At 49.1% G+C, this 25,027-nt stretch overlaps 1 protein-coding gene across 6 annotated transcripts in view; it reads left to right on the forward strand.

The window, feature by feature from the left end:
- ARPP21 (cAMP regulated phosphoprotein 21) overlaps window positions 1-25,027 on the forward strand; it is a 168,550-nt gene that overhangs the window by 53,074 nt on the left and 90,449 nt on the right. For 2 of the 6 annotated variants that reach the window (XM_078152005.1, XM_020979665.2), the window contains exons 1-8: window positions 9,902-10,168; window positions 12,047-12,217; window positions 12,883-12,924; window positions 13,658-13,747; window positions 17,740-17,893; window positions 19,153-19,231; window positions 19,938-19,997; window positions 20,910-21,050. In XM_078152005.1, the coding sequence (XP_078008131.1) occupies window positions 12,089-12,217; window positions 12,883-12,924; window positions 13,658-13,747; window positions 17,740-17,893; window positions 19,153-19,231; window positions 19,938-19,997; window positions 20,910-21,050 (695 nt within the window). In that variant the 5' untranslated portion in view covers window positions 9,902-10,168; window positions 12,047-12,088. Of the gene's footprint in view, window positions 1-9,419; window positions 9,615-9,901; window positions 10,169-12,046; window positions 12,218-12,882; window positions 12,925-13,657; window positions 13,748-17,739; window positions 17,894-19,152; window positions 19,232-19,937; window positions 19,998-20,909; window positions 21,051-25,027 lie in introns of those variants that run through there. The other 4 variants (XM_078152004.1, XM_078152006.1, XM_078152003.1 and 1 more) reach the window with 3 other exon arrangements.

Genomic DNA, 25,027 nt, shown 5'->3' on the forward strand with positions numbered 1-25,027 from the left:
AATGGTCCCTGGGTTTCTGTGCAAAGCCCTCCAGCTAATGTAGGAGGGAAAATGATCATGGGAGGTGCAAACCCTCAGGCTTGCTTCCTCCGGCCATGTTCTTATTGCATCCAAATGAATGCCTCTTGTTATTTTCAGCCCCAGATTTCCAATGGCAGCTATTTTACCAAGATCAAGACTGAGCATAAGAGTGCTGACTCGAGAACCGGTGTGTGCAGGTGTGGCAGCCTCCTCATTTGGGGGCTTAGTTTGCCTAAAGACTCTGTCGTGCTGCTAAGAACACAAAGCTCAGCTGTCAACTTAGAGAGGATCCTAGAATCATAAGCAAGCCATGTCAAGGAAAGTGTGTGAGCCCCCCCGGGAAGGTTAGGCCCACTGATGAGCAGACTGAGGAGAAGATTCATCATCCAGGCCAGTCTTGGGCATGATGGCTCTGATGAGTTTGTGCCTCACGTAGCAGCTTCACTGTCCACAGAATCCCACGGCTATCAGGTGGGAAGAACATCAGAAGCCACATGAATCCCCACTACAACGCCTAACTAGCGTCACCCAGACTTGGTCTGAAGATCTCCAATGACAGGAAGTGCTGCTCTGTTGGCTGTCTCAGAGTTCTTCCTGTGATTTGTGAGAGTGACCAGAGAGCTGGACATGGGACCACAGGGGTTAAGGCTGGAGGAACATAGTCTGGGGCCACCATGTAAACTCAGGGAATGGCTCACCTTTTTCCCACCCTAATTTCCTCCCTCCTTCCCATACTGTCCCAGCACAGTATGATGTACTGAGGAGCCAGGAAGAGCATTGAGGCAATTGGTAAATAATTATAGGCTCATCTCATAAATAGGCTAGATCTCAACCTGGGAGGGGCCTCAGCCACCATGTAGTCCAATGCCCCCATTTAACAGGTGAGGAAACAGAGGCCCAGGCATGTTAAAGGACTTGCTCAAAGTCTCATGGCTGCATCAGAGGTGAGATTTGAAATCAGGTCTTCTGGGTCCTATGTTCAAAATGTGTATGGCAACATGAAAACCTCAAAATATTTGGGGTAGGGTGTTCTAGATTTAGTTTTGGGGGATTGCTGGGCAGATAGACCAAGAACTAGTCTCCAAGCACTTGGCCTCCCTATCTTGGATGTGTTATCTATAGATCCAAGAGGTGAAAAGTAAAATCAACCTTACTTCAAAGATGATATTGTAGACTAGGCTCAGCTCCTGCTTCTGACACACACACACACTGCCTATGTGATTGTGGGCAAGTCACCAAATGTTAATGGCCTAGGCAAGCCCTGTATGACTAGAAGCTCAAGATAAATTCCTGATATGCTTTGGTGGAAGGCCCTTCCATGCCTAGATTTCTTTGCACTCACAAAATCACACATCTAGACTGAAAAAGAACCCAACATGCTACCAGACAATGAGCAACTAAGAGTGACTTAGTAAGGTTTGCAGGTCATTGCTCTTACAGTACCTGCCTCCCCAGCTACTTCCATTTAGCCTAGATTTCCAGTCTATTCAGGGTAAGATTATCCCAGGGTTCTGGATTCTGGGGCTTAGTGCAGCTGACCTTTAGTCAGGTGGTTGGATAATTCTGTGGAGGCATTCTGGACTTGTGTATCCCTTTCTGGTGCTCACAAAGACAAAAATGCTGGTGTGTGTGCAAGCAAAAGCAGCTGGAAGTGAGATCCCTTCCAGTTAATCCAGCTGGTGCCATTAAGCAAGAATCCAGTCTGGTCCCCATTGATGGCCAAGCTCATTTGCTGAGGCAGCTGCCATATGACTCCCACCATGCTCTTTGGGGAAGTAAGTGTGTCCTCCTTGGTACCTTGAATGGCAGTTCATGCTGCATCTTGACTTGACTTTGATTGTGGCAGTGTCTCTTAGCTTCTCAGAGACTCAGTCTCTTCACCAGTAAAATGGGAGTGCCTCTTAGGAGTGTAATGAAGACCAGGGAAGACAATGATTTTTGGAAAGGAGGCTCTTGCCCATACAGAGATAATTCATGCAATACACTACATCAGTATAAGCTATTGTCACTATTATGCTTTGAGACCACAAGAAAATGGTTGTTTCATGGCATGCTACTTTGGCATCACAATCATCTGAGACAAGGCAGAGAGGGAACACCCACCTGGCTACTGCCAGTGTGGGACATAGTTGCTGTGAAAATCACCATCTGAACACTGACCAGTGAAGAGTCTTGAGTTGACCATTTGAGACTGACAACTGAAAGTGGCTAACTGACTGCAAGATGGCATTTTGGGATGGAGTTTACTCCTTGGAACAGATATTTGAATCATATAATTCATGATAGAGACATGCATGGAGGCTAGCATGGCACAATGGACAAAACCTGGACTCAAGTCCCTTCTGAGACAGCACACCTTAGCTCTTTGTGCTATCTCCATGGGCACTTAAGCTAGGATAACTAAGTCATCAAAGGACTGAGATCCCACGTGGAGGAGATGCTCCTGTGCTCAGAGAAATCATGGATCACTTTTCCCTGTTCTTCTACAAGTACGTAGATTATCTTCTAGGTGTGATGCATGTCAATGGTCCGTGCTCAATGTGTATCCTAAATGGTGGTAACCAGAGCTTGACTCCGCACTGCTCTTCTGGTCAGACTCCACCTGGCCAGAATGCCACCCATGCACCAGGTAACCTTCGTGCAGTCTCTTCCCCTCTCCGGCACTATTTCCTCCTCTTGGGTGAGTAGGGAAGAGGGGAAAGCGTAGGACAAAAGGGAAAGGAACAAGTATTTATTAAGTACCTACTATGTACCAGGTACTGTGTTAAGACTTCACTAATAAGTTCTCATTTGTTCCCCACAATAACCCTGCAAGGCAGGTGCTATTATTATCCCCATTTTATGGTTAAGAAAACTGAGGCAAACAGAGGTTAAGTGACTGGACCAGAGTCATACAACTAGTAAATATCTGAGGCTGGATTTGACCTAAGATCTTCCTGACTCCAAGCCCAGAATTCTATACACTGTGCCACTTGGCCGCCCGTAGATGGGTTGGAAGTGGACTAGATAGTCTCCATGACCCTTTCTAGACTCTGTGGCTACCCATGACTTTGGTACCAGAGTCTTACATGTCACTCCACCGGGTACAGGACAAAGTGAAACCAAAGGGCTATATTCACTGCCTGGTGGAAGCTTGTCTTCAATATCGCCTTTTTGATTCATGACATTAGTGCCATGAGGCAGTGAAGGGTGGCACCCTGAAGGCTGAGGAGAGGAAGAGGACCAGGAAGGTGACATGCTGTCTCCAAGACTTTCCCATCTGAATGGACTTCCCAAGGAAGAAAACCATTTTGGAGTTTCCCCCAGAGCACTTTGCTCTGCTCCTCTGGGATGTAAAGTGGTTCCATCATTTATTTTCTTCCCTGCCCCTCCAATGACATTTGGGAAACTATGCACATAAACCTCTAATGCTCTCCTTGTCACAAAACATGGAGAGAGATGGGCTAGGCTAGAATATAGGATGATTAGATGGATTCAGAATGGATGAATATTTGGACTGGAAAAGTAAGCTTTTAATGTTTCAGTGTCAATGGGAAAGTAAATCTCCAGCCACAGCAATTTGGGCTTCACCTTATGCATTTAATAATAATCATTACATATGATTCATAATACATATATATTAATAATTATTTTAATAGATAATAGCACATATCTCCCAGGGTGGCTGTGAGAATCAACTGAGATCATAATTTTATTATTGTTGTTGTTGTTATAGCTAGCATTTATATAGTGCTCTGTGCCAGGCATTGTGCTAAGTACTTTGCAGGTATTATCTCAATTGACCCCATAATCACCCTGGGAGGTAGGTGCTAGTATTATCCTTATCTTACAGATGAGGAAATTGGGACAGATAGAGGTTAAGTGATTTGCCCAGAGTCACACAGCTAGTGAGTGTCTGAGGATGGATTTGAACTCAGGTCTTCCTGAGTCCAGACCCAGTGCTCTACCCATTGTGCCACCTGACAATGAGCTTTTGAAGAGGCAGCAAGGTATTAGTGAATAAAGAGCTAGTCTCAGAGCTTCAAGACCTGGGTTCAAGTCCCATCCCTGACACATACTGACTCCATGAGCTTAGTTAGTCCCCTAATTTCTAAGTGATCCCGACAACTCTCTAACATTGTAAGTTGCAGAATAAAAGGTGTTTCATTGAGGAAATCATAGTGTCATTCCTCATCTTCTCTCCCCAAACAGTAGCTTGGACAGAGCCATGGGTTGAATGTGTATCAAACAGGCAGATGACAGAAAGCTTCCAGGGATGCCTTACAGGGTCTTCAAAGATCTTGAAGCATATGCCGAAACATGTGCTGAATCTAGTAGGGCGTCATCTAATCAGGATGATATCTAATCTTGCTCTTGGATTAGAAAAAGCATTTCACAGATGCTGTTTTGGGCTGGCTGGACAGTTACCAGGCCTTCTAGTATGCTGAAAACTCAGTCTGAGTCAGCAATGGAAAGCCGTGAAGGTGCTCCTGTGGGGTTTTGTGCCCTCAGTATCTGGCACTCAGTAGGTGTTTAATATCTGCTTGTGAATCAAATTGGATAGGATGGGACATAGGAAATCTTATGAAATACTAGGTTGTCTGAAAACATGCATTGGGTTGGCAATGGGGGGCAATGATTAGTGCTTTTTCCCTCTGCCATGGTCACATTACCTCCCAAAGTACAGTGTTTAGTCCTAGCCACCGAGATTTAGGGCACACCACACTGATTGTCTCAAGAGTGTACAGAGGAAGACAATGCACCACATTGACTGAAGAGTGATGTCCAGCTGGACTGAAGAAGAGGAGATTCAGGGAGAACAAGGTGTCTCATAGCTGTCACAGAGAAGAGAGATTAGCCTTGTTCTGTTTGGCCCCAAAGGGCAGAAGCAGGAGTGGTGGGGGGAAAGCTTCAAAGAGGCATATTTAGGTTCCTGTGAGTGGGAAACATCACATACAAATGCTTCCCAACCACTGGAACAGTCCCAGAGAGGAATGGGCAGGCTACCTCAAGAAACAGTGGGGCCTCCCTTCCCGGCAGTCTCCAAGCCCAGGCTGGGCATACGCTTGTCAGATGCATTGGGTAAGGGATTCCTTGAGGGAATAGATTGGACTATCTGGCCCCTGGTATTACTGCCTTCATTTTCTGCCCTTTCTCTACCCCCAGCTGACTATTCTCCTTGACCCTTCCTCCTCATCCATCCCTATATACTCTTCAATGCAATGACACTGACCTCCTGGCCATCTCTTGATGCTGGGAATTTTCCCTTGCTGCCTCCATGCCTAGAATTATCTCCTTCCCCATCTCCACCTCCTTGCTTCCTTGTGTTCTTTTAAGGCCCAGCTAAAATCCCACCTTTTCCAGGAAGCCCTCCTTCATCCCTCTTAATGCTAACACCTCCCCTATGGTGACTTCCAATTTAGACTGCCTGTAGCTGGCTCATCCATAGTTGTTTGACCTTGTCCTCTGCATTAAATTGTGAGCTCTATAAGAACAGGGCACATGCACATAGTAGGTAATTAATAAATGTCTATTTACTGCCTAAGTCAGTGGCTGAGTCAAGCACAGGGTCAAACCTCAGGACACCATATGCTGATGACAGAAGGCTTGACAGGAAGGCATCAGAATGTTTGCCCATTTACAAGTCTGTGTGGAAATACTTCTTGGGGCTCATCCCAGTAGGGTTCCAGGCCTCAGGAGGGCTGGTTGAGGAGTCTAAAGAACTTCTCTTTTTGGACCTGGGTGAGTGAGACCATCACTGTAAACATAATGCCAACCTCTCTGGGGCCTTTCAGGGAGACTCTAAGGGAAACTGTGTCCCAAAGACTATCTTTGACAATTTCAGCTCCTCCACATCTCTGTGAAATCACATCCTGGTTCATATGAGTCAGACTAGGATTGGGGATTGCTTGGATATGGCTTATGGACCCAAAGAGGAGGAGGAAGAGCAGGAGGGAAGAGGAAGAAAAGGAAGAGAGAGGAGGAGGAGGAAGAAGGAGGAAAAGGAAGAGAAAAGGAGGAAGAGGAGGAGAAAGAGAAGGAGAAGAAGGAAAAGAAGGAAAAGAAGAAAGAGAAGGGGAAAAAGGAAGTGGGAGGAGGAGGAGGAAGAAGGAGGGGGAGGATGGAGGAAGACAAAGAGAAAGGAGAAAGCAAGAGCAAAGATGAGAACAAGGCATTTAATTTCAGCCTCTGTCCCTTGAGGTGCCACATTAGGAGCCCTCCTATCTCATATCCTTAACTCTGGCAATGGGGGTGAGGGTGCTAAGATGCCCCTGAGCCTGGCTTCTCCTCCTGGCTGAAGGAGGTAGTTTTTGTCTAAACATTTGGGCTGTCCCTGGAGTAGACCTCTAGTCCCTAGTTCCCCAAGATCCCAGATTTATGGTTCCCTACCTCACAGTCCCCCAGCCCTCTCCAAATCCTCAGCCCCTAGATTCTTAGCCCCACCCCCAGATTTAAAACCTCTAGTCCTCAGATCCCCAGCTCTATATCTCCCCAGTTCCCCGGTCATATTAGTCCAGTCTCCTAATTCCATGGCCCCTCAGATCCCAGTTCTTCAGGTCCCTAGATTCATAATACTCATCTTTCCAGGTCCTTAACCTCCAGTTCCCCAGGATTTCAGCATCCTTTCCCCTAGCTCTCCAGCTTAGCATTCCCCTAGGCTTCAGACCCTCAGACCTCCATCTCCCCTGTCCCCCAGGATGCAGCTCTCTAGTCCCCATCATCTCATTTCCTCAACTCTGCATATCCCCACTCCCTATCTCCCCAGGCCCCCAGAATCCAATTCTCTAGCCCCCCCAGCATTTCTATCCCCTGTATCTCATTTCCCCAACTTCCTAACCCCCAGACCCACAACCCCTATGTCTCCATACCCCTATGTCCTGGTTCCCCAGGATGTTAATATCCTGCCCCACCTTCCAGCTCACCAGCTTCCAGGCTCCCAGCCCCCCAGGAGGCCCCGTGCCAGGGAAGGAAGACAAAGGCTCCCTCAAGAAGTGTCAGTTTCTCTTTGAGTTTTATTTCTGCCCACTCATGTCAGTTAGGGTTCAAAACAGCTCTTTGGAGATTTGACTTGCTGGGAAAAAAAGGAGGAAAAAACCAACCTTTTTCTCCTCCCTTGGCCCCTCACTAAGGTTTTTCATGTGACCAGTTACTGAGGAATGGAAAGGGGAGAGATGGAAAGAAGAGAGCCAGAGAATTCCTACCATGACCAGAGTTGTGGTGGCTGTGGGATTTCCTGTTGGTGGTGTTCATGTCCTGTGTGCTCCTGGCTCCATCAATTAGCCAGGTTTGCACTGTGAGCACTAAGGGTCACAAAAAGAGAACCTTCATCAGCACATGTGGGCACTGGCGGATCCCACCTCAACCAGGTGAGAACACAGGCCTCCTGTTGTCTAATCTCACTTTCTCATGCCCAGTTTGGCCACGTGTGGAATCAATGAAGTTGGCCTTGCTGATGTTTGTTTCCCTCACAGCAGTGAGTAAGGTGGCCATGAAGTGATCTCAACAGATTTCTCCTTTAATTCTTCTATTTCAGCTGGTCTCTGAGGCAAGGGAAGTGAATGGACCCAGCCCTTTCACCAGCCCCAACCAACTCTGATTTCCAGTCCAGTCACTTTCCCTTGGAAATCCAAGCCAAATAACCCTACCAAACCACACCACACCAAACTTCAGAACACAGCTGGTAAGGCTGATTCCCCAGATAAGAACAGGGACCAAGCCTGGAGACATCAGCCTTGTAGACCCTCTTCCAGGGGCTCTGCCTTTGTAAAACTCCTGAGGGGGGGAGGCTTCTCCTGTGCATTACTCAACATGTACATGTATGTGTGTGTATGTGCGCAGAAGAAAATCTCTCCCCCTCCCCCTCTCCTATAGCTAGCTGCCTGAATGTTGTTCAGAGGGATTTAGAATCAAGTTCCTGAGAATACGTGTGCAGTGTTTCCTAGGAGAAAAGGCTTCCTAGGAGAAGCTTGACCACCAGAGTAGCTGGCCTAAGGAAATTCAGGTATGGGTGGATGGGGCAGAGGTGGTTCCGCAGACTGGCTGGAGGTGGGGGATGGGGTTGCCAGGCTGGCACTGTCTTCTTAGCAAAGAGAACAATTATAATCAGTGACAAAAATATTTGTGGTCCATATGTTCCTCTGAGCTCACGTCCATCTGCTCCTGTTGCAAGCACGTTGGTAGCTGATGCTTTTGTGATTCAGGCTCAGAGCGAACTCGTTGGGTAGGTCCCGATTTAGAGGCAGGTGCTAATTCGGTCAGGCTCTATCTTTGCAGCCATCCTGAAGCACATGCTCCATCCCCGCTGTGACTTACACTCGAGGCACACACATGCGAGTTCGAGTGCTCGCGCGCGCGCACGCAAACGCTCATACGTATACAAACACACTGAGCCAAGTGGCACTGACTGCTGCAGCTGCAACAAAGCCTGTCACATTTGGCCCCATAAACCCCACTCCACTTATTCGTGGCCTGGAGCTCTTCAGTGTACCTGTGGGAGGGGCCGGCAAGTGCCGACAAAAAAGGCTCAGGATGGGAGGCAACTACCTCACTGTGGGAAGGTCCAGGCAGGTGGCCGTCCTGGGCTACACAAAGCTAAGGCCTTGCTCCCCAGTTTGGGAATGGAGATGGACGTTTTGGCTGCTTCCAATCCCTCTTAGGGAAAGTGATCCAGAAAGGCTGCACTTGACATCTTCAAAGAATATTTCCGAAGCTTGAGAATTCTCCCAAAGCAGAAGCGAACATTTTTTCCAATGGTTCAGTATGACATTCCCTAGAAATTGGTACCAGACAAGAATGTGCAGCTTTGTGTACACAGTACTGTTTTCCACACCGGTTTGTTGGGGGCGAGGCAAGCTTTTGCAGTGGAGCATCTCATTGTGGGGTCGTTGAGAGAAGGCTAGTCTCTGGTGCCTTGGGGGTCTGTGGCTGCAGGGAGGGCTCAAGACTCGTAGTGTGGGGCGCCCGGGCAGACCTGGGCTGCAAACTCCGCGGATTCCCCACAGCAGTCTACTATCAACTCACGCTACAGGGTAAACTCGTGGTGCCACGGGCTCTTGGCAAACACTCCTTGTGTTTGCACGCAAGCTGTCTCTGTCTCTGCCGCTGCCGCTGCCGCCGCCGCTGCCGCCGCCGCTGCCGCCGCCGTAGGAGTGGTGAGGAGACACAAGCTCCAGCCCTGGTTGTTTGCACCACGGTTGGAGTTTGCAAATCTGTCACCCAAAGCTTCGGCCCGGGCTGCTTTGCTGGCAAGCAGAGGGCCCGACTGGCAGCAGCAGCCTGGGTAGCTTGGGGGGGGGGGGCGGGGAACACGCAGCTGAGGAGAGACTGTGGAATCTGCCTCTTTGCCTCTGGGAAGCCCAGCCCCCCTCCTCCCCCACCCTCAGCAAAGTTTGCAGTGATAACCATTGTTCGTTCCTTCTCCCCGCCCCCCCCCACACCTTTGAGTGGATGTGCCTCATTAGACGTGACCAAACTTTCTTTAAGAGCAAGAGAGCGAGAGCGAGTTATCTCACCAGAGGAGCTGCCTTTTCAAAAAAGCCTTCACAGCCCAAGACTCGGGCTTTCATTGGGCCTGGCGGGCGGGTTCCGACCGAGGACTGCCTTTCTGCTCGGAGGTGATATTGACTCCCATTGAAACCAACATCCCCGTTTATATATATATTTTTTAATGCAAAGTGGGGGATTTCGCTAAAAAAGGTTAAGCCGCCTCAGTGAGTAATGAGCGGCGCATAATGCGGGCGTTAATTTTAGCTCGCTGCGTAGGAGCTGTTGGGACTTGAGCAGCGGCTGAAGCCGCTTCATTAGAGAAGAGGCAGGCTGTTTGGAGACAGGTGGAGGGAGCTCCATCGGGCTAAGCCAGCGATTGGCCGGTGCTGGGCAGCAGCGGTGGAGGAAAGCCAGCCGCTTCCGTCTTCTCCCTTCGTGGACGTGGCCATGAGCGTCTCCTGCCCGCCTGCCTCCTAGTCACTGACGACTTGTCCTCTTTTTACAGGTTGACGATGCTCTATCCGGCCATCTGAGGAGAGGGCATGGAGACGGACACTCGCATCTGCTGACAGGGACATGGGACTCCACTTGCCATTGGTTACTTGTGTGGATTTTACCAGCCCGGAGCCCCTGAGGCAGAGTGAAAGACATCCAGGACTCCGGCAGAGAGCCCCCACTGAAGGTAACCGCCTCCTTGGTGTGCCCCTGCTTCTCCCAACTGTCACAGCAATGTGGGAATCTAGCCTGTAAGTGCATATGCATGGCGTACTCATGGGCAGGATGGGGCTGAGGCCAAGGCCGAGGCCAGAAGGCTGCCAGCCAGCCCCAGCTCCCCGTGCCCAGAGGTCTAAGCAAGCTTGCCCAGGGCCCTCAGACCTTACTCTTCTTGTCCCGTGTGGGATGTCAGGAAACGCCATCCGTTTTTCAGGAAGTGCACTGAGTGAATAAGGTAGGTGACCAGGAGCACCAAGTACTCTGCCCCCATCCCGACCCCCTTGGGGCAGGCCCTTTTTAAGCCTGACCACGTGGCATGTCAGGTGAAAACTGAGATGACCTCCAGGGCACATTCTTCTCCAAGCCAAACACCAGTGTTCCCCTCCACCCCACAAAGCCACATGGGTAAAGCCCACTTTCTGCTAAGTGCCCACAATCCTTTGCTAACTGAGCCAAAGCAAACCAGTCAGCATCAGCAGTGCCCGCCAGTGTATCATTAGCCCCTCTAGATCGTGACATGGTACGGTTAGGGAAACAGTGACATAAAATTGCCAGCTTTACCGTTTTTCTCCTGCTTCCTTTGCAAGTTGAAAATAAAGTTACTGAATTTGTAAATGTTAATTAAATAGTGCCAAGGCAATGCAGCAAAATACTGATTTGTCTAATGATTACCATCCTGACTTCCCTTTGAAGGAAACAGCTTGGGCAGGGCTGGGAACAGCTGCCGGTCTCGGGTTCCCTTGTCCCTTTTCCCTTGTCTTAAAGGACATTTTTTAAAAATTTAGATGAGCTGGAGAAGGAGAGAGAAAATGTTAAATTATTCATGAGGCTCATTTGACATTTCATTAATGGTTGGGGTGGTCCAAAGGTTTTTTTTTTCCTTGGGTGAGGGAGGAAGGAACAATAATAACAAGCTTGAACTTGGGGGAAGGCAGGGAGAGCCTGCTTAGCCATGTGCTTAGCATTTCCAGCTGGCAGGGATGGGGATGGGATGGGGTGCAAGGAGTGAGCTGCTGCTCAGTGTCAGAGGTATTCCCATGGTGCCTTGACAATGACATAGGACTGGGGGGAAGCTTAGGACTTTAATACTCCAGCTGTCAGTGTAAAGCCTGGAAATGTTGGAAGGTTTCCTGCCAAATTGAGATTTCATATTTATATGGAATATAATTGATCCACCTCCCCCTTACCACTACCCCCCCCAACCATATTGCACACCTTCTATTCGGAAATGGGAATTAAAGCCTGGACCCTTCAGATCTGTATTTTTAATTGAGTGATCTTATGAAGAATGCAGCTTGCATGAGCTTGCACTCTCTTACCTCTGTCTCTCTCTCTCTCTCTCTCTCTCTCTCTCTCTCTCTCTCTCTCTCTCTCACACACACACACACACACACACACACACACACACACACACACACTGAGAGAGAGAGAGAGAGAGAGAGAGAGAGAGAGAGAGAGAGAGAGAGAGAGAGAGAGAGAGAGAGAGCCTTTAGCCCCAAAGTAATTTGTCCTACCTGTCAGGGAATCCAAACCCTTCCCCCTGCCCTGCCCTTCTCTTTCTTTTGTCTTCCCTTCTTTGAGGTGACTGGTGGAGCAGGACAGTAGAGGAGCTGGTCTTCTCATTCACTGTGGGGGAATGCTAAATGAAACAGTCTCCCTGGGGCCAGATTGTGGCTTTTCTTGTTGCACATTTACCATGTCAATTCCACGGTTTCTTTGAGTTGTTGAAGGAAATGACCCTGAACACTGGCACAATCATTTAACTTTGGGTTTGAAGGATGCAGTGAAACCCTCAGGAGTAAAGCTGAAACCAAGCATTTGGTTCTCTGGCCCCTTGACCTTGCAGGCCCCCCCACCTTGTTACTGTAATTTTCTCCGGGGAGAGAGAATGTCAGAACAAGGGGAATCAACAGCACAGACATCTGAGGCCCCTGGGGCTGAGCAAGAAGCCAGGACCCCTGAGAATGGCATCATTCAGTCAGACAGCCTGGATGAGGAAGAGAAACTGGAACTTCAGGTAAGAACACGGAGGCAGGACTAGCCCGTTGTTTTCCCAGGGCTGGAGGAGCTTTGCTGAGCTTTAGCCAATATTTTTAAAACCTAATGTGCCCTTTGCCTCCCTTTTCCTGGCCAGTGATTTTCAGGCTGCCTTAGCACCAGGGAGGTGTATTCTGACTTAGTCAGATACTCCAAGTGCTTCTGGCTCTTCATTTCCAAATGCTGATGTAGGTTCAGGGGCTTAAGAAAGTGCTTAACTTTGGGCTCCAGAACCACCAATCCCTCGGACCCAGAATTTGGTCCCTGGGTTTCCTTCCTGGGCCACTCTACTATTTTTCAAAGAAAGCTGGGGTGTCCTTTCCTGAAGGCAGGCACATGAAATCTCCCTCTACAACTGCAGTAGATCTAGCCTCAGAATCACACAAAGCTTGCCAGAGGGACTCCAAGCTACTCAGGCAAATATGGAAGGACCAGAATTGCTTTTCATTCTGTTTGTAATATGCCCATTTCAGCCAAATAGATGTGGCCAGCTCCACCCTTGTTCTGCAGCTGCCTTAGGTCAGGGAGCCAGAGCAGCAATTCGGGGAGGGTTAGGGACAGGACCTAGGATTCAGTGTGTGCACACCTTACTCTTGTCATTTCATTGTCCCAACTGACAACCTTCTGGGGGCTTTCTCCACACAGCGGCGGCTGGCAGCCCAGAACCAGGAGAGGAGGAAGTCCAAGGTAGGGTTCTCCACTGACGTACGTGGTGGAGGGAGGGGGCGAGCTGCCCAGGACAGCAGCGACTGAAGCTGCTTAGAGGGATGGGTCCCTCCAGGGAGTCACTGGCTGTGAATTCTTGGTCCATTAGAGCAGGGGAGGGTGTCATTCACTCCTGAGATAGAGATGGCTACACCTGGACACCTTGAAAGCCAAATTTGGGGTAAATGAATTTCAAGTGGCACCAGTATTACTTTCCTATTACAAGTCTGTGCCCTGCCTGGGTGGGCAGAAGGGGAAGGCCTGGCAAGGTCTGGGATATTTCTTGCCATCTCTGTGTGTTGTTGTTTATCTGCTCAGAGCCACTGATTAGTTCTGAGAATTGTGGTTGGTGTGGAAGGTTGGAAAGTAAAGTCAGTTCCTTTGGCTTTGCTAGGTATTCATTCTTGCTAGCAGATACCTCCCTCCACACAATGAAATGTCAGTTTCAATAAAATGAAATGCTGAGTCAGCATCTACACACATGCACAAGCACGCACATGTATACATGTGTCCACACACAGAGCTTTCCAAGCAGGGTCTGCTGGAGTACCTTCCCCACAAATGGCCCTCACCCCAGGGCTCCTCCTTACCTGGGTCGACTGACTCATACTCAGTTTCAGCAAGGTGCCTGTGAATGATGGGAGCATTCAGCTTCTCCCAGGGTCAGCAGCTGCTTTCTTGGGTGTTTTGTTTTTGCTCTCTATGTTTCCTTCAGTCAGGAGCAGGGAAGGGCAAACTGACTCGGAGCCTGGCTGTCTGTGAGGAGTCATCTTCCCGACCAGGACCAGAGGGCCTCCAAGATCAGGTACGTCCTCAGCGGGCCATTGCCCTCCATACATGGCTGGGCTTCCTCTGCTGTGGTCGTATGGGGAGATGAAGCCCACATCTGGGGGGAACAACCTTTAGAGTGAGTCTGACCATGACCTGGATTAGCTTCATTGGGATGCTTTAAAAGGATTCCGAGTCATTCTCTAGTGTGTCACAGAGTATCACATTTGCTTTCTTTCCAGACTCTCTGAAAATCCAACCAATGGAAAGGAATTCCAAAGAACTTAGATTTAAAAATAACATAGGAAGTCAACCTCTCAGGCTTTCTTCCAAGCAGGATGGCCCACAGGAGGCTCCCAGGACCCACTGGTTTCTAGTTCAGCCAGGCTTTATTACCAACCAGTTCCCCAAGATGCACTTGCCTCTAAGGCCCAGGATCTGGGCTCTTCTCAGCCTTGAGACATAGAGAACGAGACACATTGTTCTGTGGAGGACTCATTTGTATGCCTTAGAGGACAGCTGTAAATAAAGCTCAGGAGGGGCTGTACTTGTGGGGAATCCTTCTTAAGGTCATTAAGCAGACACCCCCACCATGCCCTTCCCTTGTTGGTCCTGCATATCCAGCAAGTTGGTGCAGCAGATTTCCATCCCCACAAACAGCCTTTTGGGGGCCAACTTGGGAAGGCTCATTCGCTCATTTTCATTTGCCTTTTAGGCATGGGACGAAAGAAGAGACAGCCCAGTGCTGGGCTGCTCTCCAAAGGCTCATTTGCTTCACTAGAAATTGGGACCAATTAGGGAAAGTGAGAAAGACTTTTAGGAGCCCAGGGGGAAAGACGAAAGTATTAAACCATTCCATTTAAATGTTTCTTTCTTTCTATTGACTTTAGTTAAGATACCTTAAACTCTCCTCATGGACTTTCAGAGATCCAAGAGCATTTTCTTTTAAAAGAAAAAAAAAAGATATTCTTACCTTACTGACAGCTCTGGTTCAGGAGCTGGACCTTTCCTGGGCCCCCAGCTTAACCTGTCCTCAGAGAGTCAGGAGATGGACAAGTCACCTTTCAGGCGTGAGCTCTGGGTTCTTCAGACTTTGAGAACCATTTGTGGTTTTGGTTCAATGTTTTATTTGTGCTTTTTGTTTTCAATGGGGATCTACCGGGAGGATTACAGCCTGTACAGTCTGGAAAGTGAATGATGGGTGGCCCCTCCCCTAGGGTTCCCCCCACCCCAGCCAGACAGACAGAGGAGAGATGGACGCCTTGTCTATCTGCTCTGTCTGGAGGCTCCCTGGAAGCTACTCAGAAGAAATCCTTGGTCAGATTTGTTTTCCTGAAAAAGATTACCCATGCCACCCCATCCAGTGCCATCCTGGACCCCAAAGCATATTTCTGTTGTACAACAGGCAAGGAGAAAAAAAGTGATGAATGGTGCTTTTTTGGCTTTAGCTAGCCCCACACTGGCTTGGTAGGACAGGGCCTGGGCCTTCCTGACTAGCTAGGGAAAGGGGAGGAGGTGGGCAGGTGGAATGTGAGCCCCAGTGCGGCATTGCTGCTCTCCAGGACTAGGGGGAAGAAGCAGGTACATCACCTTCGTAAGCTCCCCAGTCATTTACAGAGTGTAAAGCCTCAGTAGCAGAGGCAGTACCCTGCTAGGATGATGCAAAGAATGGATTGTGCAGTGGTCACCCGATGCCCGTGGTCACTGGAATTGTCCTGTGTGGGGAAAATCTCACCCCTGAACACTTGACCTCAGCCCCGTGATTTGACCTCCTACTCTTCCCTTCAGTTAAAGAAAGCTTGCTGCTGCCTCGATGATGCCATTGGCCTCCCAGTGTATTATAACACCCTGGATTTTCTACAACTCTTGTTGGATATAATGACCCTGTATCAATGTAACTCTTCATACATGTATTTTACTATTGAAGAAATCAATAAAAATCAGTATTCAACTCAGCCGAGATCCTTTCTTACCAACCAAACCTCCAGCTCCTTTGTCTGTTCTTTCGACACCAGCCTGCCTTTATACGTGTCTGTCTGTTTGTAAGAAAACAATGTGTTGGTTCTGAATGGCCCATTTGAACACCAGCCATCATGGGCCATGACCTTGTCCCTGCTGGATCCCAAAGCCCCTGTGACTAGATTTAAGCACACAGAGGGTGGACAGCTCCTTCAGTCTTCTCTGTTTAAAGAGGCGGCATTGCAAAGAGCAGCCCCATTCTAGGCTGTCTGCATTGCTCCTGAGGGATTATGCTTTGGAATGGAACCCTCTGCAGCAGGGATTTTGGAGCTGCTAGTGTCTCTATGGCATTTGTGCAGCAAGGGAAAACAAGCCCACCCCCAGCCCCCAGAGGTGCTAGGCACTTTCTCACAGGTTAACTCTGACAGACCCTGGCCAAGGGCAGTCTCCAGGGTCTAGCAGGTGTCGGCAGCTCACGTAACTAATGTTTGCATAGGCCAAGGACAAAGGCAGAGAGGAGTCATCTGGCCACAATCCAAGGCGACCACCAGGCTGTGATGCTCTTGGGCCCCTTAGACAAGGCTTCTTTCTGGCGAGGTTTGACTTCACGTCAGCCTGTCACACCCCAGCCAGGAGCATCTTGGTGGTTTCCTGCTGGACCCCTTCCCCCAACTTTAGAAGGATTCTACTGTCAGGGCTTCACTTGGCTGAACCATCCCAAAGCCTTCTGATTGATGGAGGAGTCAGTCACTGGTGGAGCTGCCGAGGGACTCCCACTGGGAGGGGCTGGTGGCCTTTGTCAGGGGGCTGACTTTGTTCAGCTTTCCTGTTGTCACTCCCCCCATGGCCACATGCTTTGTTCTTCCTTTGCCTTGTTCAGTAGCTATCACTACAAGTCACACTTTCAGGCCCTGTCTGGGTTTGCACAAAAGCAGATAATGTACTTTGGTTCATTTATCCTTCTTTAAACTCAAGGGAATAGTGAATCCCCCATGCAGGGGACCCCCCATGCCACTGACCAAGCAGCTCTGAGGGTCATCAAGTCTCCACTCAGAGCAATGATCATTTTTTAGAAGTTGAATGATCATGGTGGGAGGGGCAGGCCATCCCAAGACCTGGCTTCTGAGATGCCCCTTCCTGGGAGGAAACTAGAGACTGGGGCCTCTCTGGCCCTGCAGGTGCAGCAGGGAAGAGAAAGAGGCTTGGCTGACAAAGGCTAAGTGCAAGCCTGGAGCCCCAGGAAGCAGGCAGGAACTGAGCAATCTAGGGACCCCCACCAGAGTTAGAATAACATAAAGTAAGCACCCCCACCCCAGTGCAGTGTGAGAGCTTTCTCTTTACAGAGCGAATGATTTAGCCAGGCCCAGGGAGCCTCTGCAGTGTCCTCCCCTGTGTCTGTCCTTACAATCTGGACTATCTGTCTGTCTGTCTGTCTGTCTATACTGTCTGTCCATGTCTGTCTGTGCTATCTATCTATGTCTGTCTGCCTATGCTGTCTGCCTATGTCTGTCTTTCTGTGCTATCTATGTCTGTCTGTCCATCTGTCTGTCTCTGCTGTCTAGCTGTCCATGTCTGTCTGTCTATGCTATCTATCTACATCTGTTGGTCTGGCTGGCTGGTCAGCTATGCTGTCTGGCTCTCTGGCTTCAGCAATTTTGCTGTGAACTTCTCCTTATACAGAAGAAGGGTCCAGAGCTGGGGGTGCTGTTACCTGAACATGACGTCAACTAGGATATTCATACACTTTCTGATTCAACCACTTTTCTTCCATGGATAAAAATAAGCCTACAGAGCAAAGCAGACTTGGGGGCTGGGAGAGGGGGTGGGGGAGCCTGGTCCCAGACAGTGCAACTGCCAGCCAGAGCCTAACCCACAGAGACTACAGGGCAGTAGCCTCCCACAGGGCAGGGAATTTGGATGACAGATTTATTTTATTTTATTTTCATGTAAAAATAAATCACTCCAAGCACCTGCCTTCACATTCTTCTGGCTTTAATGACTCCTATGCAAAATGGACAATGAGCAGAGCTGGCAGAATCTGGGCATAAATCTGTATTTTCTTTCTCCCAGCAGGAATCAGTTCATTTACAGCTTTCCAGACTGCCCAGCCTGCAAGAGGATGAGAGGTCTAGTAAAGAGGACTCTGAGAGAGACAGAGAGAAGGAGAAACCCAAGGAGCGGGAGAAAGCCTGTGAGAAGCCCAAGACTCGAATGTTGTCCAAAGGTAAATAGGGAAGTGTTTCTGGGACATCGACCTTTGAGGTCATAGATCTGTCCTCCCCCACCCATGAGTATATGGTGTAGGTGGCACAGGCATCAGGGGAAGCTCAGGGACATTGAAGAGGGATAGCGGGGAGCCTGGGGTCTCTTGGGTGGTCCCCCACATTTTAGCACCTAGAAAGCCATCTGCTAGAAAGGCAGGTTGAGACCAGGTGACAGGGTAGCAGATGCACCGCTATGGAGCTGTTTGATAGAGACATAGGTGGGGGTCATGTAGTGATCTGAGCCAGAGACAGTTCTGGGGCATGTAAAGAAGAGAAGGTAAGGAGAGACGCCTTCTAGAGAGGGCCTAGGGGCCTAGGCTCTTGTGTCTTCACGTGCCCCAGTGGGTCAAGGGTTCTAAAGCTTATGCCTAAAAGACACTTGGATATTCAGAGCCAGGCTCAGTCATTCTGGGGTTTACACAGAATTCTGAATGCCCCATGTGGGTGTGTTGAGAGATAATGTCACCAGTGAGCTGAACTGCCTTGCACAAATGCCCTCTTTTACTTCCCGGGCTCTAATGCAGAGCAAACTCCATTGGATACTGCCACAGGTCAATGCTGAGCTGTAGAGCAGGCCAGAACTGTATTGCCCCCAGGGACATATGGGCACGATGCCTGGCCATGCCAGGGCAGAGTGGCAGAGCTTAGAGTTCAGTGGTGTCTACCCCACCCCTCACCCACATCTGGGCAGAGCATCTGTGCATAACAGCACGCACAAAAAAGAAAAGGAGTCCAGAATGTTGGGAGGCTGCCTGAGGACAGAGGTTGTGTGTCAGTGTCCTGAAGAGAGCCCAGACTTCCCCCATTGCCTACAGCACTTCCCAATATTTCAGCCCAAAGTCAGGGGCAGTGCAAATAAGGGATTACCCTGAGGCCCCCCCCCAGCTGGTCGTGCCCGTGCCCACCTCACCGACCTCATTGAGGACTCAGCTTCCCCCTTCCCTACAGCCTCCAGGGCAGGAACCTAGCCCTCCTCTGGAGCTTAGTTACCTTTGTGTGGTGAGAACTGCCCAGTCAAGAACAGGACTGTGCTCTCCTGGGCCTCAGACAAGGAAGACTGCATGAATCTGACTTGGGGAGTCTGGGTTCACCTTGAACTCACCCCAAGTTCATATGGTCTGCTGCTCCTTTCACAGCATCCCTTTCCATGTTGAGGCTTCCCCTAGAATTGGGGAGAGAAGGAGAGGGGAATGTTACTCAGCTGACCTGTTTCTCTCAGATTGCAGCCAGGAGTACACAGATTCCACAGGCATTGACCTACATGAGTTCCTGGTAACCACCCTGAAGAACAACGCCAGGTAAGAACTAACCTTGGTGGGCATCAGGGTGCCTACTGATGTGGCTCCACTTACACACAATTGTCCTGGGCAATTTCCAGTGGATTCAAAGTGACCAGGGTCAAGGAAACCCTGAAGACTTCTCCCTGATCCCCAGCCAGTTTTCTCTGCCCTGACCCCCTACACTCCTTTTGCTCACATTGACACTCTCAGATTGCCATGTTCCTTACTTATTTGAGAGGGCTACTTGTCTACTGATAGCCCAAGACCTGCAGAGCACTGTCAGGTCGGGGCTATGCCCCTGAAAATGTCCATCTAACCATAGACCTAGACACATTGACAAAGGGAGAGGGTACCAAGTGAGGAATGGTGCCATGACGCCATCTGGGTCCAGTAGGTATGTGTGGGTGCCTCGGGCCTCTTGACATCATAAGGTTTCTCTGAAACATTTTTAAATATCCTGTGTTAAGCCATATGGCCCATCCATGCACATGGAGCCTTTTCTTTCAGACCGTAAGTTAGGACGCACAGAATCTCACAAGGATATTGATGCAATGAAAGTCCACTTGGGCAGCATGAAAGCAGAAAGTCAGGAGGTGAAATGATGAGGCAGAGCAGGAGGGGACGGGGCTCACTGGATTTTGTGAAATAATCATTGGTCGACTGAGGTGAAAAGCACCCTTAGAGCGCAGCCAGAGAAAATGCATTTTTACAATTGACTTTGCAGAGACAGGATGATACTCTTGAAAACGGAACAAGAAATCATGGACTTCATCAGCGATGACAGGTATGTGAACTTTCTCTCCTGCTTCTGGCACAAGGCGGGCGGGCAGGTCCAGGATTTGGTCGGGCATGCACCTATGAGTAAATGGGGGTTTGAGAAGGGCAGGGGCTACTGGCCCAGAGCTGCTGAAGGACTGAGGTGGGGCTGAGTAGAAGATGGACATCTCCTCCTGTTGGGTCATTTCTGACAAACTGACTCCAGATGGGCCATTGATCAGCCTGCTCCTCCTCTCCTTTTGGTTCCCCTTCGGGAGGGGCTGCTCTTAGGCCAAGGCCAGCCCTGGGGCACCATCTCTGCCAGGTGCCAGTGTGCTCCTTCTGGCCATTTGCTTACTCTGCCCCCCTCTCTCTTTGCCATGCACTGAGCAGGAAAACAAAATGCTTCTCAATGGGCACACAATGGTTTGCCCAAAGGTGGTTGGAACAGAGGGATTTAACTGGTGCTTAGTTTCTATGTCCACTCAGTGGTCTGTCAGTCAGTATTTACTAAGTTCCTCCTCCACACTAGCTGCCGGGGGCACAAAGAAAGGGGTGAGACTGCCGTCCTTACTTGTAGGGTATTAACATTCTGAAGGGGGAGACAACATGGGTGTGTGTAAATATAGTCAGAATAAAGAACAGAAGGAAGCATGCGAAGCAGTTAGGTACAAGGGGTAGGTGGGGAGGGGGGAGGCTTGAGCAGTCAGGATGCCTGCTGGGGATCAGGCATCCTGACAAAGGTGGTGCCTGGGATGCACCTTAAAGGAAGAGAGGGAGTCTTCAGGGCAGTGCATCCTCCAGGAGAAATCTAGAAGACAGCCCCAAGTGGGTTCAGAGGAGGACAAACACTTTTCACTCTGTGCTTAATGATAACCTGCCTTCCAGAAACCTCTTGATGCTGAATTCAGCTTCTTTTATATACACTGTGCTGTTGTAGGAATCGTTACAAAAAGTTTCCTCAGATGTCATCCTATCAGAGGATGCTGGTACACCGGGTGGCTGCTTACTTTGGAATGGATCACAATGTGGACCAAACTGGAAAATCTGTCATCATCAACAAGACGGGGAGCACCAGAATGTGAGTGCCACCCCACTATGTCCTCCATGCCTCCCATGTCCCTCCATAACCCACCACACCCATAAAAACCCATCACACTCCATCATAACCCACCCACCACACCACAGCACACCACAACCCAACACATCCCCCTATAACCCACCATACCCCACCATGTTGTTGTTCAGTCATTCAGTTGCATCCAACTCTTCATGACCCTGTATGGGGTTTTCTTGGCAAAGATACTAGAATTGTTTGCCATTTCCTTCTCTGGTGGATTAAAGCAAACAAAGGTTAAGTGACTTGCCCAGGGTCATGAAGCTAGTGGATGTCCGAGGCCATATTTGAATTCAAGTCTTCCTGACTCCAGGCCCAGTTCCCTATCCACTGAACCATCTAGCTGCCTCATACCCCACTATACCCAACCACAACATACCATACCCCACCACATCCCACCATAACTCACCCCTACCACACCATGCCCCACCACACCCAATCACAACCCACCACTTCACAGCACACCCCACTATAACCCATCAAAACCCACTGTGTCCCCAAGGTGGCTGGTTCTTTTGGCCTCTTCTCCTTCTCCCTCCACTCCCATCTCATATGCTTGGGAGGGGGAGGGGTAGGAACAGAAGAGTGTGATTTGTGATGCATTCTGTTAGCCAAGCTGGCCACTTACCTGAGGGCTGTATGATGATTTGGACAAGTGTGTATAGCCAAGTCATTCAGTGGGAGGAATGTGGGGGTGAGGGCTGGACTGTGTCTACAAGAGGGTATCTCAGAGTCTCTGTCCCAAAAGCATTAGAGCAGTTTGAAATTTAAAGAGCTTCATAGCTCCAATAGATTACAAATGTATTAAGACTCCTGGGACATTCTGTATATTTAATACAAACATATACATATATGTGCATATATATACATATATACATATAATGCATCTGTATATGCACACATACAGGCACACATGTTATACATGCATATTTGTTCCTCATATAGTTAAAGAACACATGTGGATATATGTACACGCACATGTGTGTGTGTGTGTGTGTGTGTGTGTATAATATATTTCATGGAATGAAAAGCTCCTCTTCTACCATTAATCACACTATTACATATCCCAAATGAGGATTTTGCTTTTTTCTATTCTATCTCAAGCATAAACCTTTTAAGAGTATATTTCTGGACAACCCTGAAGTGCTGGGATAGCTCCCCATCCCTCTGTCTCCCTGCCTCTTCCTCTTCCTTTGTCCATTTGTCTCACTCACTCTCTGTCTCCTCCCTCCCCTCCCCCCTTCCTCCTCTCTCCCTTTTTCCCATCTGTCTTCCTAACTATAATTTGCTTACTCTCAGAGCACCTTTCCTAAACTCTAGAAGAGATCATTGGTCTTCTTTCCTCTTTTCTGAGGTGCCAGGGCTGGGAGGTTCCATGAAGCAGGCTCATTTAAACTTGCCCTGCTCTCCTGGCCTTGTCAAGTGTAAACTCAGACAAAGCCCCTCCCTTTGCCCCTTCTCTTCTGTCTCCTGTGCAAAGACTGAATCCTTGTTAAGGGGGCTTCTCTCACGATCAGGAAACTCCCTTCCTCATGTGGACATTTAAACAGTGGGTGCATGGAGGTAAGAGCAAGCAGAGGACCTCTGCAGAGGCAGCTCAACCAGGAGTCTGGAGACAGGAACCTTGACTCTGCCAGACGCATCACCTGATGGGTAGGGTTAGGGTCACTTGACACCCCTGAGCTTGATGTCTTGTTTTTACTGGCTGACAGCAAAAGAAAATGCTTTGCCTCCATTTGCTCTCTTGTGGTTCCCTAACCAAATCTAGGTTGTACTTGAACCCATCTGGTATGATGCCCCTGCCACACGGCTTACCCTCTTGTCCTAACAGGCAATTGCCTCTGGGCAATAAGTGTCCTGCTGTGTCCTTTATTCTGTTCCCTCCTTAGTCCAGAGAGAAGATGACACCTGTTCTCGGCTTGTGCCCCCTCTGCCAGTGGGCATTGGGACCAATGGATTGTTGCCCACTTTCTAGACTGTAAAGCTCCTTGTCCCTGTTGCTCTGGAAGTATTCACAAGCATGGACAAAGCTTCCTTTATCCTGCCTAGATTGAGGTCACAAACTGTCACTGACCAAGAGCTGAGGCAGTTTATTTTCCTTCCCCTTCCTCAGCTGGGTTGATCTTAGGCAAAGTTTCATCTGTCACAGATCGCATTCTCTAGGATTGTGGCCCAGAGTGAGAGCACTCTTCCAACTCCAGCTGATTGCCCAGCTGCTAATCACTGGCTGTTCCTTGAGGGAAGCAAGTGGTGGCTTGTCAAGACACAAGACAAATGTCAAAGGTCTTCACTCAACATTACTGGGAGCCAAGTGTCTGCTGCCCTCAGCCTCATCTGAGGTCTTGGCAGCCCAGGGGAGAACCCCTGTGGGGCCTGGGAGCATGGATGGCAGTCTCTGTTAGGGGCCTGTGCACAACCTGCTTGTTGGCTCGATGTTGTTGGAGTTCTCAGGAGAGGTCTTCTAGCTGGCTGGTTGGGCTTGTTTTATTCAGTGGGTCACTCATCATGCCTGGCCCTGGAGCTCAGGCATATTGGTATCCGTCTATCATAAAGATGATCTGACTAGGAGTACTTTGGAGTCAGGGCTGCAGGCATCCCCCTTTGTGTGGAAAGCTCCCCACCATCTAGTAATGCAGGCAAATGGAGAAGGGGAGGGCCGGGGGGCCGGTCACTAAAGGAGCATGAGACAGAATTTCAGAACTCTTTGTTTGACAAATAGGAGCAAATATCACCGACTTTCATTACAATGACATTGAATTCTATGCAGCCATCTTGGGGACCTGAGGGCATACATCATTCAGTGAGCATGAGATCAGAAGCACGTGACTCTATGAAAAAATGGAAATTCATTATTCATATTAACTGGTTATTCATATAACCCATTTCAAAAGCCTGTCCTACAGACAACACAGAAATTCTTACTGTCTCTTTAAGAGGGAAATAAAGCCACAGTTACTGTTACAATCGTCCTTCTAGCCAGTGTTTGGCCCTGTGAGTTCCACCCTCATCCATCCTTCCATCAGGAGCTCCATGGAGCTTGGAGAGACAGATGGAAAGGAGGGAGGAGAAGCTGCATTCTTGCTAGAACTGTATTTATTTCATAAAAAAAAACCCATTATAAGGATAGTTTTGTAAGGTGTAGAGAAAATCTACTAAGAGAAGTAACTTGAGAAAGTCAGTCAACAAGCATTTATTAAGGAAAAGCAAGAGACAATCCCTGCCCTGGAGGAGCTCGCAATCTGGTTAAGGAGACAGCATGCAAACAACTGTGCACGAAGAAGATAGAGACAGGCTCCACTGGAGAGAACTGACTGAGGGGAAGCACTGTCCCTGTTCTAAGGGGATCAGGAAAGCTTCTTGCAGAAGGTGAAACTTGAGCTGAAACTTGAAGGAAGCCGGGAGACCGAGATAAGCAGGGAGAGCATTGCAGGCACCGTGGACAGCCAGGGATAATGCTCAGAGCAGGGACACTGAGGCCAGAGTCACAGCACTGCAGAGTGCATCAGAGTGATAAGGGAGGACACTGGGAAGCTTCTGAAGGGCCTTAAAAGCCGAAGGATTTCCCATGTGCTTCTGGATTTGATAAGGAACCACTGCAGTTTACATAATGGGGAGGTGATGTACTCGAACGAGTGCATTAGGAAGATCGATTTGGCAGCAGAATGGATGATGGGCTGGAGGTGGAGGGGCTTGAGGCAGGGAGAGCCCCCCAGCAGGCTGAGGAAGAATACTGCTTCCCTGGCACAGCTGGAGAGAAGCTGAGGAAGGTCGGGAGAACTAAGATGGAGGGATCTTTTTTATGAAGGTATTGTAGCTTTTATCTCAAGAAGAGGATGACCCAGATTCTTTTAAGGGACTTTGTTAAACTGAATTACCCAACTGGTATAGGACTGTGTTTTCGGTGGTAAAGAAAGGTCATCTACAGTTACAATGAAGGCTTG

The sequence above is a fragment of the Phascolarctos cinereus genome, unplaced genomic scaffold, assembly GCF_003287225.1.
Source record: "Phascolarctos cinereus isolate Bilbo 61053 unplaced genomic scaffold, phaCin_HiC Scaffold_4;HRSCAF=312, whole genome shotgun sequence".
Lineage (NCBI taxonomy): Eukaryota > Metazoa > Chordata > Mammalia > Diprotodontia > Phascolarctidae > Phascolarctos > Phascolarctos cinereus.